Raw genomic sequence first — 15,000 nt, forward strand, 5'->3', positions numbered from 1 at the left:
TGTGTGTGTGTGTGTGTGTTACCGCAGGTTTCTCTGGTGTTGACCAGACCTACGCCCAGCGCACGCAGCTCTTCGACACGCTCGTCAACTTCTTCCCCGACAGCATGGCCCCGCCCAAAGGCAACCTGGTCGACCTCATCACGCTGTAGCCACGCCCACTCACGTGCTGACGGACAGCTGGCCCCCATGTCATCCGGCGAGGCCCCTGCGAGGCGACAGTTAGTTTGGTCTGGGGTGGACGAGCCTCACTGAGCGAGCGAGCGAGCGAGCGAGCGAGCGTGTGTGTGTGTGTGTGTGTGTGTGTGTGTATGTGCGTGCAAGCGTTAATCTGTTACTACAGTATGTGAGCTACGTCTGTGAGTTGTGAGGGTGAAACCATTTAGAGACGAGTGTGAGAGTGTTTGAGCCAGTATGCCCATGACATCATGAGCTTTCTGTTTGGGTGTGCGTGTGTGTGTGTGTGTGTCTCTGTCTGTTTGTCCGTCTGTCCGTCTGTCTGTCTGTCTGTCTTTTTGTTCACACAAGCCTGTGACACGGCTTAGAATTTGAAATGGGAATGATGCAACACGTATGACAGTCAGCCCACAAGCGGAACTGTGTTGATGCCGTCAAGTTCAGCTGAAGAATTCACATCGTTAACAGTCTGAAGATTTTCCTTATCATGGGTTTCTAATTCTTTAACTATGAGCTGCACTGGAAGGACTGAGACTTCTAACTCTCGTTTGATTTGTCACTTTTTGTTCCACACACATTCACTGAGATGCACACACATACATTCACAAACGTACATGTATGTGTGTACGGACACTCATCACACATACACTGCTGTTGGAAAGTGTAGATCATGTTGCTGTGTGTGTATGACACTACATCTGAGGTTTTGTGTCAAGCTGAGGGCTGGCCTACATTTCCCAGAATTCTTTGCTGGAATTAAGTGATGATTCTTCTAATGTATGAATTGGTACTGAATTTGGGATTTGAATTTTGTATGTTTCTTTTTTTCTTCTTCTTTTTTGTCCCTTCTACCATTGGTAGTTGGTGGTTGCACATGCACACACAACCTGGGGCTAACATCTTTACCAAGAAGAACTGATTTCCAGGCAATGTTCTTATGCACATTTTGTGTGTGTGTGTGTCTGTGTACTATATGTGTGTGTGTGTGTGTGAGTGTGACTGTGTCTGTGTGTGTGTGAGAGAGACAGTGATTGAGTCCGAATGTTGAGGGCGTGGGGGTTGTAACACAGACACTAAACTTTTAAGAGTTATTTGAGTGTGTGAATTCATGGGTGCTAACCAGGCCAACTTGACCATATGCACTTTCTCACAAGCTAAACAGAACAAAAGAATCTCACAGTCTTCTAGCTAGTTGTCACTAGTGCGCTGATGTTTTGGAGAGGTGTGTTTTTTCTTTTTTTTTTTTTTTTTTCAAGCAGGGTTTGGTGTGTAAGGGTGGAGTGCAATTAACAGCTTTGATTTGTAAGGGCTTTCTGTACAGATCATGAGCTGAAAGCTGTGTGTGTGTGTGTGTGTGTGTGTGTGTGTGTGTGTGTGTGTGTGTGTGTGTGTGTGTGTGTGTGTGTGTGTGTGTGTGTGTGTGTGTGTGTGTGTGTGTGTGTGTGTGTGTGTGTGTGTGTGTGTGTGTGTGTGTGTGTGTGTGTGTGTGTGTGTGTGTGTGTGTGTGTGTGTGTGTGTGTGTGTGTGTGTGTGTGTGTGTAGGGGGAGGAGGAGGAGAGAGGGAGAGTGCCCATTAGAAAGTACAGTCTATCAGCACTTCTCATTAATGAGATAAATATGTTGTTCTGTTCCAGTTGTGTTTGTGTGTGTCTGTAAAGACATTACATTGGGGTCCCAGAGTATGATTCAGCATGCTGGGGCCACCGTTCTTCCTCGGGACTGTGTGTGTGTGTGTGAGAGAGAGGTAGTGAGAACAAGAGACAGAAGGATGACCCCTATAAAGGTCAGCATATGGTCTCAATATTTCCTGGTTGTTTGTGTTTATGTGAGAGGGCAACAGCTAGTGATTGATTGAGTGTGTGTGTTGTCCATTGTCCATGTTGCCTCTGTTAAACACTGACCCTGATATAAGGGTTGCTGAGGACTCTAGACCCTCAATAGAGGGACAGTCCTTATTTGACATACATCCCTTATGTTGCCGTATGGTGTGAGCTTTTCGGTCCAGACTGGTTGTAGGGGTGTGTCTTATCTGTGTGTGCGTGTGTGTTTATCTGTTCGGGAACTTTGTTCATTTATTTATTGTTTTACCCCCTCTTCACTTTTGTCGGCTTCCCTTCTGTATGAGAGTTCTCACAGTGCAGAAGTCGAGAGGAAGTGTGTGTGTGTGTGTGTGTGTGTGTGTGTGAGAAAGGCAGAGAGACATGGCTGTGTTTGTTCTGGTGAGCTGGCTCATTTTTCCCATGATGCTGTTGTCTTGAGTGTCCGTTTTAGTAGCAGTTCACGCTCAAGTCGGCCACTCTCTGAGCTGTGATTGGCTCAAACACCCCATGGTGTCATAATGCTCTCAGTATTATCTCTTAACATGTGTCCAGTGTTTGTCCACGACTGCATACTGTGTGTGTGTGTGTGAGTGTGTGTGAGAGAGAGATTGTGTGTGTTTGTGATACCAAGGTATACTCAATTATCCCCCTGCTCTAATTTAGTGAACATGAATCATGGGTTAACTGACATGTAATTTTGGAAATAATGTGTTTGACTTTGACCGTATTTAAAGAAAAATAAGAAAGAAAATGATCGGATTCAGGGCTTTTTCTGTGATTGTTGCCATAGTCACTAGAACTGGGTTTTATTTTGTACCATATCACAATTAATCGATAGGTATTCAAAACCCAACTTATAATGTTAACAATTTAAAAAAAAGAAAGCACCTTTTTTGTTGAACCATAATGCCAAATATATTAACTTTTTGTTTGCTTCTTTCTCTGTGTGGAGGGCCTGAGTGATTATTTTTTTTATTATTATTATTATTTTATTATTATTATCCTCCCCCTCCCCCCCCTTCTGTTTTGATTCTCTTCATCCCCCCCTCCCTTTCCTCCCCTCCTCCTTGGTGAAACGGGGTGGGTGAGGGGGGATGGGAAGAGGGGGTTACTACACTGTGGCGCAGCTGAATGTGTAGAAGCTCACTGTAGAATTTGCATTGTATGTAATGTACATAACGTAAAAATAAAGATTGTATTTTGTTCAGGTTTTTTCGTAAGAAAGTTGAGTGTCCCCTGTTTGTTTTCTGAACTGAGATCTCTCACAGACCTCTCTGTGTCTCCCTCTCTCTCTCTCTCTCTCTCTCTCTCTCTCTCTCTCCACAGTACACGCGTACGTACACACACACGTGCACGCACAGAGAGACAAACTGTGTTTTATGGCTCCGAAGGTTGTGTGGTACAGATCACATGCATTGAAAATGTCGATCAGATACACAATAAAGAACATCAGTGTAGCGCTGCCTTGAGCAGCTCCCACTCACAGAGGAATACAGGAATACAGCACATCAATCCCTTTATACCAGGAGACCTCCAACCTGTACATATTCCCTGTGCTGGCAGAACGTGGGAAGGAACACGAGCAAAGATTGACCATGACACAAGGTGCAGCGAAAAAAAACGTGTCGCCCTTTCAGTCAGGCACAGGACTGCTTTTTTTCTTTGGCTATATTGAGGTCAGATGACCTATCCTTCATTATGTAGAGAGTACAAGTACAGTTGGACCCTTTTGAAAATAATTTTATTGGTATAGGAAACAAACAGAAAGAAGAGGGCTGCGTTTTTTCTGTGTTTTAACAGACACAAACAGCTTCCAGTGTGCCAGACCCCTGCCGTTTGCTAGCCATGGCTGGCAAACAAACAAACAAATAAACATAAATACAGCTCAAACAAACAAACAAACAAACAAACAGTAACTACATACTTTGGTGACATAAAAATTACTAACAGTATAAAGAGGTTCGTGGAGGAGAAAAAGGAAAGTTATCCACAGTGCTATTTTGTTTGGATTGTGACCAGCTTGCTTTCCTTCTGTTGTTGAATAACATCTTGATAACCTGTGGTTACTGATTGAAATGAGCAGTTGTTTATGTGATTTTCTATCTACAGGTTCAGCATACTTGAATAAATGTACAGTATATATATATATATAAAAAGCTAAACAAATTCTTTGACACACATCTACAAGACTAGTTCCTTGACCGTGATTGTGCAGTGTTGCAGTAAATATTCATACAAAAGAAATAAAAATAAAAAAAAAATGATTTTGCTCCTTCTAATTAGAGCCACAAAGGTCTTACTGAAAAGGTTCATTCCTGATCTTTTTTGGCCTATTTAAAAGCAGCTATTCAAAATTAGGCCACTTGGGGGTGACAGAGAGAAGTGCCTGGTCCACAGCACGTACACACAAAGCTAACAGGCATCTGTGTGAGATGGGGACCCTGAGTATGTGTTTTAAATTACATTCTCACTGGGACAGAATATCTGTCCCACTCCTTGATTCTAATGACCATTTGATCTGCTCAAAAGAAGGCTTGAATAAATTCAGTTTAGTTTCATGTTTTTTAGTTTGTAGTTTTTTTCCCCTCATTTTTCTCCCACACACAACATATATTAAAGCAAGGCCACTGGTGATAACACAAACATTTGACAAGAACGTGCAAGCCATTATTTACACAGGTGGGTGTTTTCCCCTCTATCAATTATTACTACTACCCCAGCAAAAGCTGGTTGTGTGTGTGTGTGTGTGTGTCTGTGGTTGTCACCCTTGCCTCACCTTGAAGCTCGGGCGTCTATGTTTCTTTCCAGGACGACACAGTCCTGAGGTCATTTTATTCGTCTACTCTACACAACACGATGTCTTCAACAGTCACAGTCTTAGAACCTACAGCCACATTGCCAATCACACAAGGCCTCCGTGCACAGGTGCAGGAGTGTACATTCTTTAATTGGATTACAGCAGATCAATCCCTTTATACCAGGAGACCTCCAACCTGCTCTTGCACCCCCCCCCCCCACCCCCGTCCCGTCCCGTCCCGTCCCGTCCTTTGTTTGCCATCTTTCCCTGCTACATACAGCCTTACTGATCCCAACAACGGCGCCCTTGATGAGCATAACGCAACTGGTTTAGGTAATTGAGGTCCTCCCACACATGTAGTAAGCATAGGCCTAGTCTAAAAGCTTTCAGTGGGGAGCATTACGATCACACTGGATTTAATCTGACACAGGGAGAGGTGTAAGATATGTGTTGTGTTGTGTTGGGGTGGGGGCTTCCGTTTTATATTCTAGACAGAGAACGTTCAGTGTAACAGTAGACACTGCAGCAGCAGCACAAGGGACAGTTAGTTTGGCTCTGCTAGACTATTTCTCAGCACAGTGATTGCAGGATGATGTAGTCTGGAAACCTTCCACTGAGAAGTGTGTGGAGTTCCAGGGACATTTTTCTGTCCTCTGATCAAGCAAGATGATGAGTTCAAAATCCTTATGAGAGAGTGTTGGATAAGCACTTAAGTGTAAAGGTTGGACCCAGTTGATTCAATTTGATTCTAGACACCATTAATGAAGTCCAGTGGAGAGTTAAGTGTGTGTGAGCTTGTCAGACTTGACTCATTATAAGCAGCCATGTGTGTGTGAGTGTGTATTTGTGTAACAACTGTGCTGGTGTGTGTAAGCTCTAGTCTTGACAACTAGTATGTATGTGCCTCTCTCTCTCTCTCTCTGTGTGTGTGTGTGTGTGTGTCTGTGTGTGTGTGTCTGTGTGTCTGTGTGCTTCTACAGGTGTGTGTCCTCCTCGTCGGGGTCGTCCTTGATCAGGTTGTCAATGGGGACGATCCAGCTGTCGTTGAACTCGCCGTTGGGCCTCTTCTCCATGGCTGTCTCTTGCTGTACCTCCATCACCTCCAGCGTGGGGTTGTCGTGGTAACCGTTCTCCACCGTCTGCAGCTCCTCCGTCAGGTGTTGCTGCAAAGGCAAAGGTTTGTTTACATTTCTGTGCTCATTGTCAGCGTGAGGGACTTAGTTTAAATGTCTCTCTGTACATATGTTGTAGCTCATCTCATCTCACTCTCTTTCTAAGTGTATACATGTATGTGTGTATCTTACATACATGAGTGCACCTCGCCTTCTTTGTGTGTGTGTGTGTGTGTGTGTGTGTGTGTGTGTATGTGTGAGTGAGTGTGTGTGTGTGTGTGTGTGTAGTGAAGCGTATGTGCATTTTTGTACCTTAAACCTCTTCAATTTGTAAACTATTTGTATAATGGGTTGATTCCAGTACAATTCATGTGTCTGTCTATATCTGGTTCTTACATGGCTACTGAGGCGTGCATGTGATTCTTTGTGTGTGTGTGTGTGTGTGTGTGTGTGTGTGTGTGTGTGTCTGGTTCTTGCATGTCTATTGAGGCGTGTGTATGTGTGTGCTTGTACCTGATTCTTGCGGTAGTTTTTACCGTGGCGATAGGTGTATATGGCGAGGCACACTATGATGAGGGCTACAGCCCCACAGGAGGCCAAGATGGCGATCAGAGTGGTGTAGTCACTCTCCTCAGAACTCTCTTTCGTCTCATCGGGCTTCTACACACACACACACACACAGAGATACATATTACATACAGTATGTATACAGCACATACTGTATACTGTACATACACAACCCTTTGCAATGAAGTTACCCTAAGCAAAATAACGTGTGACAAAATGTGTACATTTAATGTAAAGCATCACATGACAGATAAACATAAACAGATTACATAAATGTCTAATTAAGTATATATAGGTGTAGGACATGTTAAATATTTTTTTTGTAATGGTGTACATTAACAAAGTGTGAGTGTGTGTCATATGATTTTTGTGCACTTTCTCGTTACCTTTTCATCAACTTCCTTATTATAATGGCTCTCCACAACACTGATGTTAACTGGTGAAAAATGAAATCCATTAACATGGGAAAACAGATTTTAACCCAAAATATATCAAATGAATAAAAGCATTACATTTTCAAATATATATACAGTATATATGTGTGACTTTTTCTTTGTGGCTGAGAGTGTGTGTGTGTGTGTGTGTGTGTGCAAAGGCGTGTATGTTTCTCGTTGTATGTGTGTGTGTGTGTGTGTGTGTGTGTGTGTGTGTGTGTGTGTGTGTGTGTGTGTGTCCTTTACCATCTCCGTGTACGATGACTTTCTCAAACTGGTAGTCGCCATTGTGTTTCTTTTTGCCTGACAAGGAACAGTTACCGTCGGTTATAATTTCCAGGAGCTTGGAGCAAAGTTTGCCCAGAGTGGAGTCACCCTATTGGGCAGGAGAAAAAATGCATTCAGTCACTCATACAGTTGTGACAAAACTTGACCAGTGAACATTTTAGATAAAAACCCAATATCCAAGTTGGTCCAAAGCCATTGGTAGTGTTTAACAGCGCCACTAACTGTACTCTTCTTTTCGTCATCATATAAAGCCCACCCCATGCCAAGCAAGCAATAGACCTCTGAAATCCGCCTACAAAAAGGATCCAAAGCTGCCATCTTTGCCCATATAAGGAGATCCAGGAGTTAATTGAAGCTAACTGCCTATGGCAAGTTGCATTGTAAGTTAGCTCTGAAACTTGCCATAGGCCAAAATCCCCATGTTATTTTTCCATAGAAGAAAATCTCAAGATACCGAATGTCCTTATTTGGGCAAAGATGGTGGCTTTTTTGTAGGCAAACTTCAGAGGTCTATTGTGACTAGTTCCTGGGTTTTTGGTGATTCAGGAACCTGCTTAAAGGGGAAGGTTGCTAGATGGGCCTGCAGAGCTAATTCCAGCAGTTTAAAATATAATAACATAATAGCTATAATAATATAATCTAGGTTTTTTTGGGGAGAAGGGAACCAACAAATTGGTCCTTGACTGTACTCACACATATTACACAAATTAGTTATCAATTCATGTATGCAAATGACTAAATTATGTTATTATCACTGTTATTCATTTGTATCAGTTTTTAATGTTAATATTTATATCTGTACTCACAGAACTTACACCTGACAACTTTAAATGCATCCGAGTCTACACACACACACACACACACACACACACACAGTACATATGCTCACACGTGCACCTTTGTTTTCCTCCCTTCACTTAGTAGAGTATAAATATGCTTTAATGATATTCTTTCTGAGCTCCCTTTCTTTGTGTTTCTTTCCTACACACACACACACACACACACACACACACACACACACACACACACACACACACACACACACACACACACACACACACACACACACACACACTCACCCTCACACACACATTAATTCACACATGCTCTGTCCCGGTGAATTGATAGAAGCGGAGACAGGGGTTCTTCCTGTCCGATGAAGTCATAGGGCTGTGTGGCCAGCGCCCAAAGGGGATTGTGGGAAACAGGAAGAGGGCCGGGGTTCCCATTGCTGCCCTGCTCCACCCCAAGACAGGAGCCAGGCTCTTTACAAAGCATGATGCAATATCCTCTCTCTTCCTCTCTTTCTCCCTCTGTCTCTCTCTCTCTCACACTGTTTTTCTCTGTGTCTGCTTATCTCTCTCTTTTTCGAACTATTTTCTTCCTCTGTGCCTCTTTTTTTCTAATGCTGTATCTAAACGCATACAGTCATTCTCTCTCTTTCACCCACACAGAGAGAGAGAGAGAGAGAGAGAGAGTCACGTCTCCAGACTCTCTCTTAATAGGCGAAGATCATACCTGGCTGTTGTCCGTCTTCCTGAAGAAATACTGTGGAAAAAAAGAACAATTCCAAATGAGTCAGAATAAACTAAGTGAGATCAATGAAAACCACAAAACCACACACACACACGCGCGCACACGCGATCCCGCCCTTGTACAGTGAGGAGCATAAGTATTTGATACCATGCTAAAACAGGAATATAAAATCATCATCTGACAATTGATCTTAATGCCTTAATTCGAAAAATGAGTAAAAATAAAACCGCCAAGGACACCAATTTTCTTTGTGATTGAAGAATGTATCGTAAATAGATAAATGTTTTCCTTAAATGTTAAGGGAAGGAAGTATTTGACCCCCTATGTAACCCTATGGGAATTTAACACATAGGGTTAACATAGGGGCAGGCAGATTTTTATTTTTAAAGGCCAGCTATTTCATGGATCCAGGATATTATGCATCCTGATAAAGTTCCCTTGGCCTTTGGAATTAAAATAGCCCCACATCATCACATACCCTTCACCATAGCTAGAGATTGGCATGGTCCTTTTTCCAGTAGGCCTATTAGCCTGTTTGATTTGCATTGAGCTCAATGAGCATCAAACAGGCTAATAGGCCTACTGGAAAAAGCACCATGCCAATCTCTAGCTATGGTGAAGGGTATGTGATGATGTGGGGCTATTTTAATTCCAACGGCCAAAGGAACTTTATCAGGATGCATAATATCCTGGATCCATGAAATAGCTGGCCTTTAAAAATAAAAATCTGCCTGCCCCTATGTTAACCCTATGTGCTAAATTCCCATAGGATTACATAGGGGTTCAAATACTTCCTTCCCCCTAGCATTTAGGAAGAACATTTATTTATTTACGATACATTCTTCAATCACAAAGAAAATTGGTGTCCTTAGCGGTTTTATTTTTACAATTTTTTTTAATTAAGGCATTAAGATCAATTGTCAAATGATAATTTTATAATCCTCTTTTTAGGCAACTTTAGCATGGTATCAAATACATTTTCTCCTCACTGTAACTCTCCATATCAAAACCAGTCAAAGGGGTCAATTTTTCCAAATGAAAATGATTATACTGAATATGTCACAAAAATCAAAAGCAATCCTACCGACAAAAAAAAAATATTTTTCAGTTTGCATACAGACATACAGTAAAAATCTGAAGCGATATTTTTTTTTCGTGTACAGTACCACATAATATTAAGATGTTCATTTTATATGGTACACTGCAACTTGCGACTTCTGACACGTTTTGCTGTGGAGTGCAACAAAAATGCAACAAACTAAAGGCCGGCGCCCACCGGACACGGCGTTCAGCGGTGTGGGCTTGACATGCAGGATTTTAGAGCAGTTTTCTATCCCTGTGCGGCTGCTGGGCGGCAGACGTTTTCTAGTGGGCTTTGCTCTGTTAAAAAACAATGGAGTTCTAATTTTTCTTTTTTCTTGTCGCGGCCATGTGCTGCGTACTGTACATGTCTGGTGGGCGCCGGCCTTAATTCAGACTCTCTCTTTCTCTCTCTCGCTCTCTCAGTCCCTCGTTCCTTACACTGAATGGACTGGGTGTAGGAGTGGTCGTGGGCAAAGTCGTGGTGGTAGTCGTGGGCACGGTGGTGATCTTCTCAGTGGTTGCTGCTGTAGTGGTAGTAGAGGGTTGCGTACTGGTCGGCACGGAGCCTGATGTGACCCCCATAGACACGGAGGGGCTGGGGCTGGAGCTGGTGTTGGAGCTGGAGCTGAGGCTGCCAGGATCACTGGTGCTGCTGTTAGCATCGTGTGGAGCCAGAGCGGTGGCTTTGTCCCCAGAGACTGTTGGACTCCCACTCACTGTGATGGACAGTTACACAGAATTTCAGCATCAGTTGTGTGCAGTGCATGGGGCATGTTCTTTTTTTTTTTTTTTTTAAAGATGAGGGCCTTAAAGGTCCGTAAGCATATCAATGTGTAAATTAGTGTGTTCTTGTGGAATATTTTGTTTTTATTCACATACTTATTCTTTAACAAGGTGTGTAGATAGTGTGTGTGTGTGTGTGTGTGTGTGTGTGTGTGTGTCAGTGTGCATAACAGCCTTGGGTGGAAAGAACTGTCTGTCTGTGGGGGTGGATGACTGTACATCAAAGCGTGTAATAAGTGTGTCTACTTCCTAAGTGAATGTATCCCTGTTTGTGTGTGTGTGTGTGTGCGCGCGCGTGCTCTATTTCAGTTGCACTTGGGGATGAGCTAACTAGTGGGTGTGTTTGGTGTTTGTGTAACTTGTGTGTGTGTGAGCAAGTGTGTAAGAGTGAGCATGTGTGTATGTGTAGGTTTTTGCATGTGATGGTCCATTTGTTTGTGTGTGAGGATGGGAGTTCCCCTTCAAATCAGTTATGAGAAGCTGTGTCAGAGATGCTATGGGAGTAAGTCCTACCATGGCGACTGCTGAAGCTGTATTACCCCAAGAGCCAATGAGTTGGCTCCTGGCACCAGAGGTGGAAAACTCCAGCTTCAGTGAGTAAAAGTCCGATCATTTATTGGTTCTACCTGTGCACTTAGCACAGGTGATCTCATCAATTAGCTGCTCTACTTAGCTGAAGAGTGCTAATTAAAATCAGCTGGTTTAAATTAATGGTTGGCACTGATATGTGGTAGGACTTTCACTGAAACTGGATTTTTCCACCTCTGGCGCCTGGCACGTATGTCATAGACCTGTCACACATCTGTAAATGCTTGCAGCCTGCCTGCATCTGCATGTGTCCTCTTGATTCCTTCAGCGGAACTGACCGCTTTACTGGTTGTACTATAAGCTGTATACTTTGATACAATGTACAGTAACTCACTACGTTAACAGTCCACAGCTCACAAACAAGCTTGGATGGTAGTGAGCATAATATTGAGCTTTTTCACTTCAGTTTTATTTTTCTAATATCTCGGAAATTCTATTCCACAATCCTGACTACTAGGAGATAAAGGACCGTAAAACGGGCCAATGGTGCATGTGTGGAGCATGTTGTTGTGAAATGTGACGCCCTGACATGAGATCTATCGCCGGTGTGGTGTGCTCTGATGTAGCCTCCATTTTAAACCTTTACACTCACTCTGCGTTTTGTTCACAAGCACGAGGAATTAACAGAAAGGCTTATTTAAAGACCGGCACATTTCAGGTTAGGGAGACAGGAAACACAGGAGACAAAGGAAGACAGAGGGATGAGCTGGAGATCCAGGCAATCAGGGAAGTCAAAGTTTGAAGTTGAAAAGTGAATTCAAGTTTAAAATGTTAACCTAGCTTGCTCTGAGGCAAGGGGATAAAGTTTGGTCCACAGTTATGCATAGTCGCATTGTTTGGACCGGATCCCTGGTAAAAATGATTGAAACTGTTGCCTAGTTTGATGACAAGCTAAACTGTTTGCTAGAGTATATTGAAGTTCGCTAGACTGTCCCGTCGGTTTTCCGGATGGTTCATGGTTGGTTCATAAATTTGTGTATTTTTGTGTATAACTGCCATTTCCCTTGACACCACCTTAATAAGGGGCGCACCACCCTAAAAGTGGGGTGGCCACCTCAGTCCCTCACACAGCTTCAACAGTCACCCACTTAGGGCTTACTCCCATAGCGGTCTCAAGTGTCATGCCAATAAAGTTCATTTGAAAGGGATTGAGATAGAGAAAGAAAAAGAAGAGAATGAGCTCTTACCTGACGGTGTAGATCCAGAGTTGGGGGATGTTGTGGGGACATCCTTTGGGAGTGGGATGGTTTTACTGGTAGGAGAAATGGTGGTCACCGTCCCCGTGGTCTTGTCTGCAGAATCTTTGCTGGTGTTTGAACCAGGAGGTGCTGGTACGGTCGTAGGCACGACTGCCACTGTAGTAGTAGCAGCAGCAGCAGCAGCAGGTGCTGCTGTGGCTGCGGCTGTGACTGCAACTTTACTGGTGGGACTTGTAGCAGCAGGAGCTGACATGGCTGTAGTAGTCGCATTGGTGACTGCAGCAGTTGTGATGGCACTTGGAGAAGCAGCAGTTGTTGTTGGAGGCGCGGTCGCAACCTTAGCAGTGGTCGTGATTACTGCAGTAGTGGCCTTTGTTGTCACGTCTGTGTCTTCACTCTGGACATGGGTAGTCCACAGCAAGCCTGAAGGGCCACACAGAGCAGATACAGGATTGAAAACAAAACTCAAACTTCCCATTGCGGTCAGTATCAATGAACGCACACAGACATGGTATGATGTGAGAGATGTACATACAGATGTGAACAGGAGGCATAGGTAGAAAAAGAAGTGAACAGGAGCCATTAAACTATAGTTATTTTTTTAATAGTTATTAAACAGCTTATTCATAAAGTAATATGTAGTTATTTAACATATTAGTATTGTTTTAACTGATTACAAACAATGACATGATACAAATATGTACTAATTATTACTATACAAATAATTACTAATTAGCATTAATTTATGCAATATAAAGGTAACATCCTAAAATACCAACACATATCAATGCTAAATTATGGTTTATTAATGTTTAATTAAAACATTGGTAATGGTTACTTTTACAAACTACTCATTAACCTTTTTTGAAGTAATATAATCTGTTGCAACTTTACAATAGACATCCAAATAGTAGTTATATATATATATATATATATATATATATATATATATATATATATATATATATATATAACTACTATTTGGATGTCTATTGTAAAGTTGCAACAGATTATATTACTTCAAAAAAGGTTAATGAGTAGTTTGCAAAGCATACACAAACATCATTTGGATAGCCATTTTAGAAGATGTAAGCCATGTTTACAGTTTAGTTTTATAATTAAGTTCAAACTCAACTCAATATTGCATCACTTTATCACATATAGACAGAATGTGATATGAAATAGATTATGAATAAGTGAACACAGCAGAGGAGTAATAACATATCTATTACAAAAGGACCTAAAACCTTACAGTAATTAGCCGATGAGTCGACAATGACATGTTATCTGTCAAAAGTACTATGTTGCATTTGGAGAATTTAATAGTCGTACAGAACTTCACCCACTATGGTTCTGAATAAATAACACCAAATTGTCAGTTTGGCTTCAATTAATACAGAGGCTTTTTTACTTCCGTTTCGAGAATGAACATGTATAACTATAATCAAAGATATTATGAAAAAGAACAATGAAACACAATTCTTTCTAATTCTTTCACAATTCTTTCTAATTCAAAGGCAGGATGGCAGAAAGGCTAAAGTATTATGTGTGTGGCTCTTTGTAGATGTTTTCAAAAGCAACTCACAACAGTGTCAATAAACATTATATTAGCATTAAATATAATAGTCAAGTAGCATACATAAGAACACTAGTAATAACAGTATACACTTAATAATCTAAAATAATATCAATAGCAAGCCACCAAAATAACAATAACCATACAAATACACAATCCATGACTCTATAAGGATATTACATAATTAGATAGTAAAGGTAAACACAGAAGTAAAGGAACATTTTCTGAAAATGTTAGAACAACACCATAAATCATCCAGTGACCATAATGGGCAAGAGCAGCGGTTCTTAAAGTGGAGTCCTGGGGGTCCATTAAATTATTTGCTATACATTCTAAAATGTTATCCTGGGAGAACCCAGATGAACCCGTTAGCAAGTTTTAAATTGATGTGCCAGTCAGCCTGGCAAGGAGGCCACTGACACCCATTTACAATGTTCCAAAAACCTGGGCACCAATCACAACTGGCATGGGGTATTCGACACAACCGATGGCAGCGCTGACGTCAACAGGTTTAAACAGATATGAACATGTTATATGGAAATGAGTAAACAACTACATTTGAAACATAGACTGGGTAAACCCAGCCCGATCTGCTGGCAATTGGATTTTGCCCTGCAGCTCAGTGGAAACCTCAACATGTTTCTATCCATTACAAATCTGCGGTGACCTATCACAAACTGGCTTATCCACCTGGCGCACCTGGATCGTTGGTCTGATTGGTTGAAGAATTATCCAAATGTGTACAGTCATTTGAACTATGCCTGTTGATCATGCCTCTTGTGCAGAAAATATAGCACACTCCCCAGACTAATGTTCAGTCTTAAAAGATTGAGCTTGGTCTGGTGATAGCCAGGCTATTTAAACCTTAATTTACAAGAAAGACTTCAATGCACCAACTTAACAACAAACATATTGTGTTAATGATGTATGCCAATAGAAACTATGATTATAACAGATAACACTAATCTGTCATGAAACACTCACTTTACTCAGGTCACAATGCGGCAGCTTCTAGATAGCTTGGATTATTTCAAAAGCTTGCT

At 41.9% G+C, this 15,000-nt stretch overlaps 2 protein-coding genes across 4 annotated transcripts in view; one reads left to right on the forward strand and one right to left on the reverse strand.

Moving 5' to 3' along the window:
- The window catches only part of mkln1 (muskelin 1, intracellular mediator containing kelch motifs), a 40,008-nt gene extending 36,790 nt beyond the window's left edge, over positions 1–3,218 (forward strand). For both annotated transcript variants that reach the window (XM_062527989.1, XM_062527990.1), the window contains exon 18: positions 28–3,218. In XM_062527989.1, coding sequence (XP_062383973.1) covers positions 28–149 — 122 coding nt within the window. In that variant the 3' untranslated portion in view covers positions 150–3,218. The remainder of the gene's footprint in view (positions 1–27) is intronic.
- A 1,821-nt stretch (positions 3,219–5,039) lies between these two features.
- Positions 5,040–15,000, reverse strand: part of podxl (podocalyxin-like) — a 19,580-nt gene continuing 9,619 nt past the window's right edge. The window contains exons 2-8 of one of the 2 annotated variants that reach the window (XM_062527992.1): positions 12,370–12,804; positions 10,250–10,527; positions 8,711–8,740; positions 7,151–7,280; positions 6,857–6,906; positions 6,440–6,563; positions 5,040–5,954 (exon numbers count right to left, since the gene is read on the reverse strand). In XM_062527992.1, coding sequence (XP_062383976.1) covers positions 5,812–5,954; positions 6,440–6,563; positions 6,857–6,906; positions 7,151–7,280; positions 8,711–8,740; positions 10,250–10,527; positions 12,370–12,804 — 1,190 coding nt within the window. In that variant the 3' untranslated portion in view covers positions 5,040–5,811. Of the gene's footprint in view, positions 5,955–6,416; positions 6,564–6,856; positions 6,907–7,150; positions 7,281–8,710; positions 8,741–10,249; positions 10,528–12,369; positions 12,805–15,000 lie in introns of both variants that reach the window. The other variant, XM_062527991.1, reaches the window with a different exon arrangement.

The sequence above is a fragment of the Sardina pilchardus genome, chromosome 23, assembly GCF_963854185.1.
Source record: "Sardina pilchardus chromosome 23, fSarPil1.1, whole genome shotgun sequence".
Lineage (NCBI taxonomy): Eukaryota > Metazoa > Chordata > Actinopteri > Clupeiformes > Clupeidae > Sardina > Sardina pilchardus.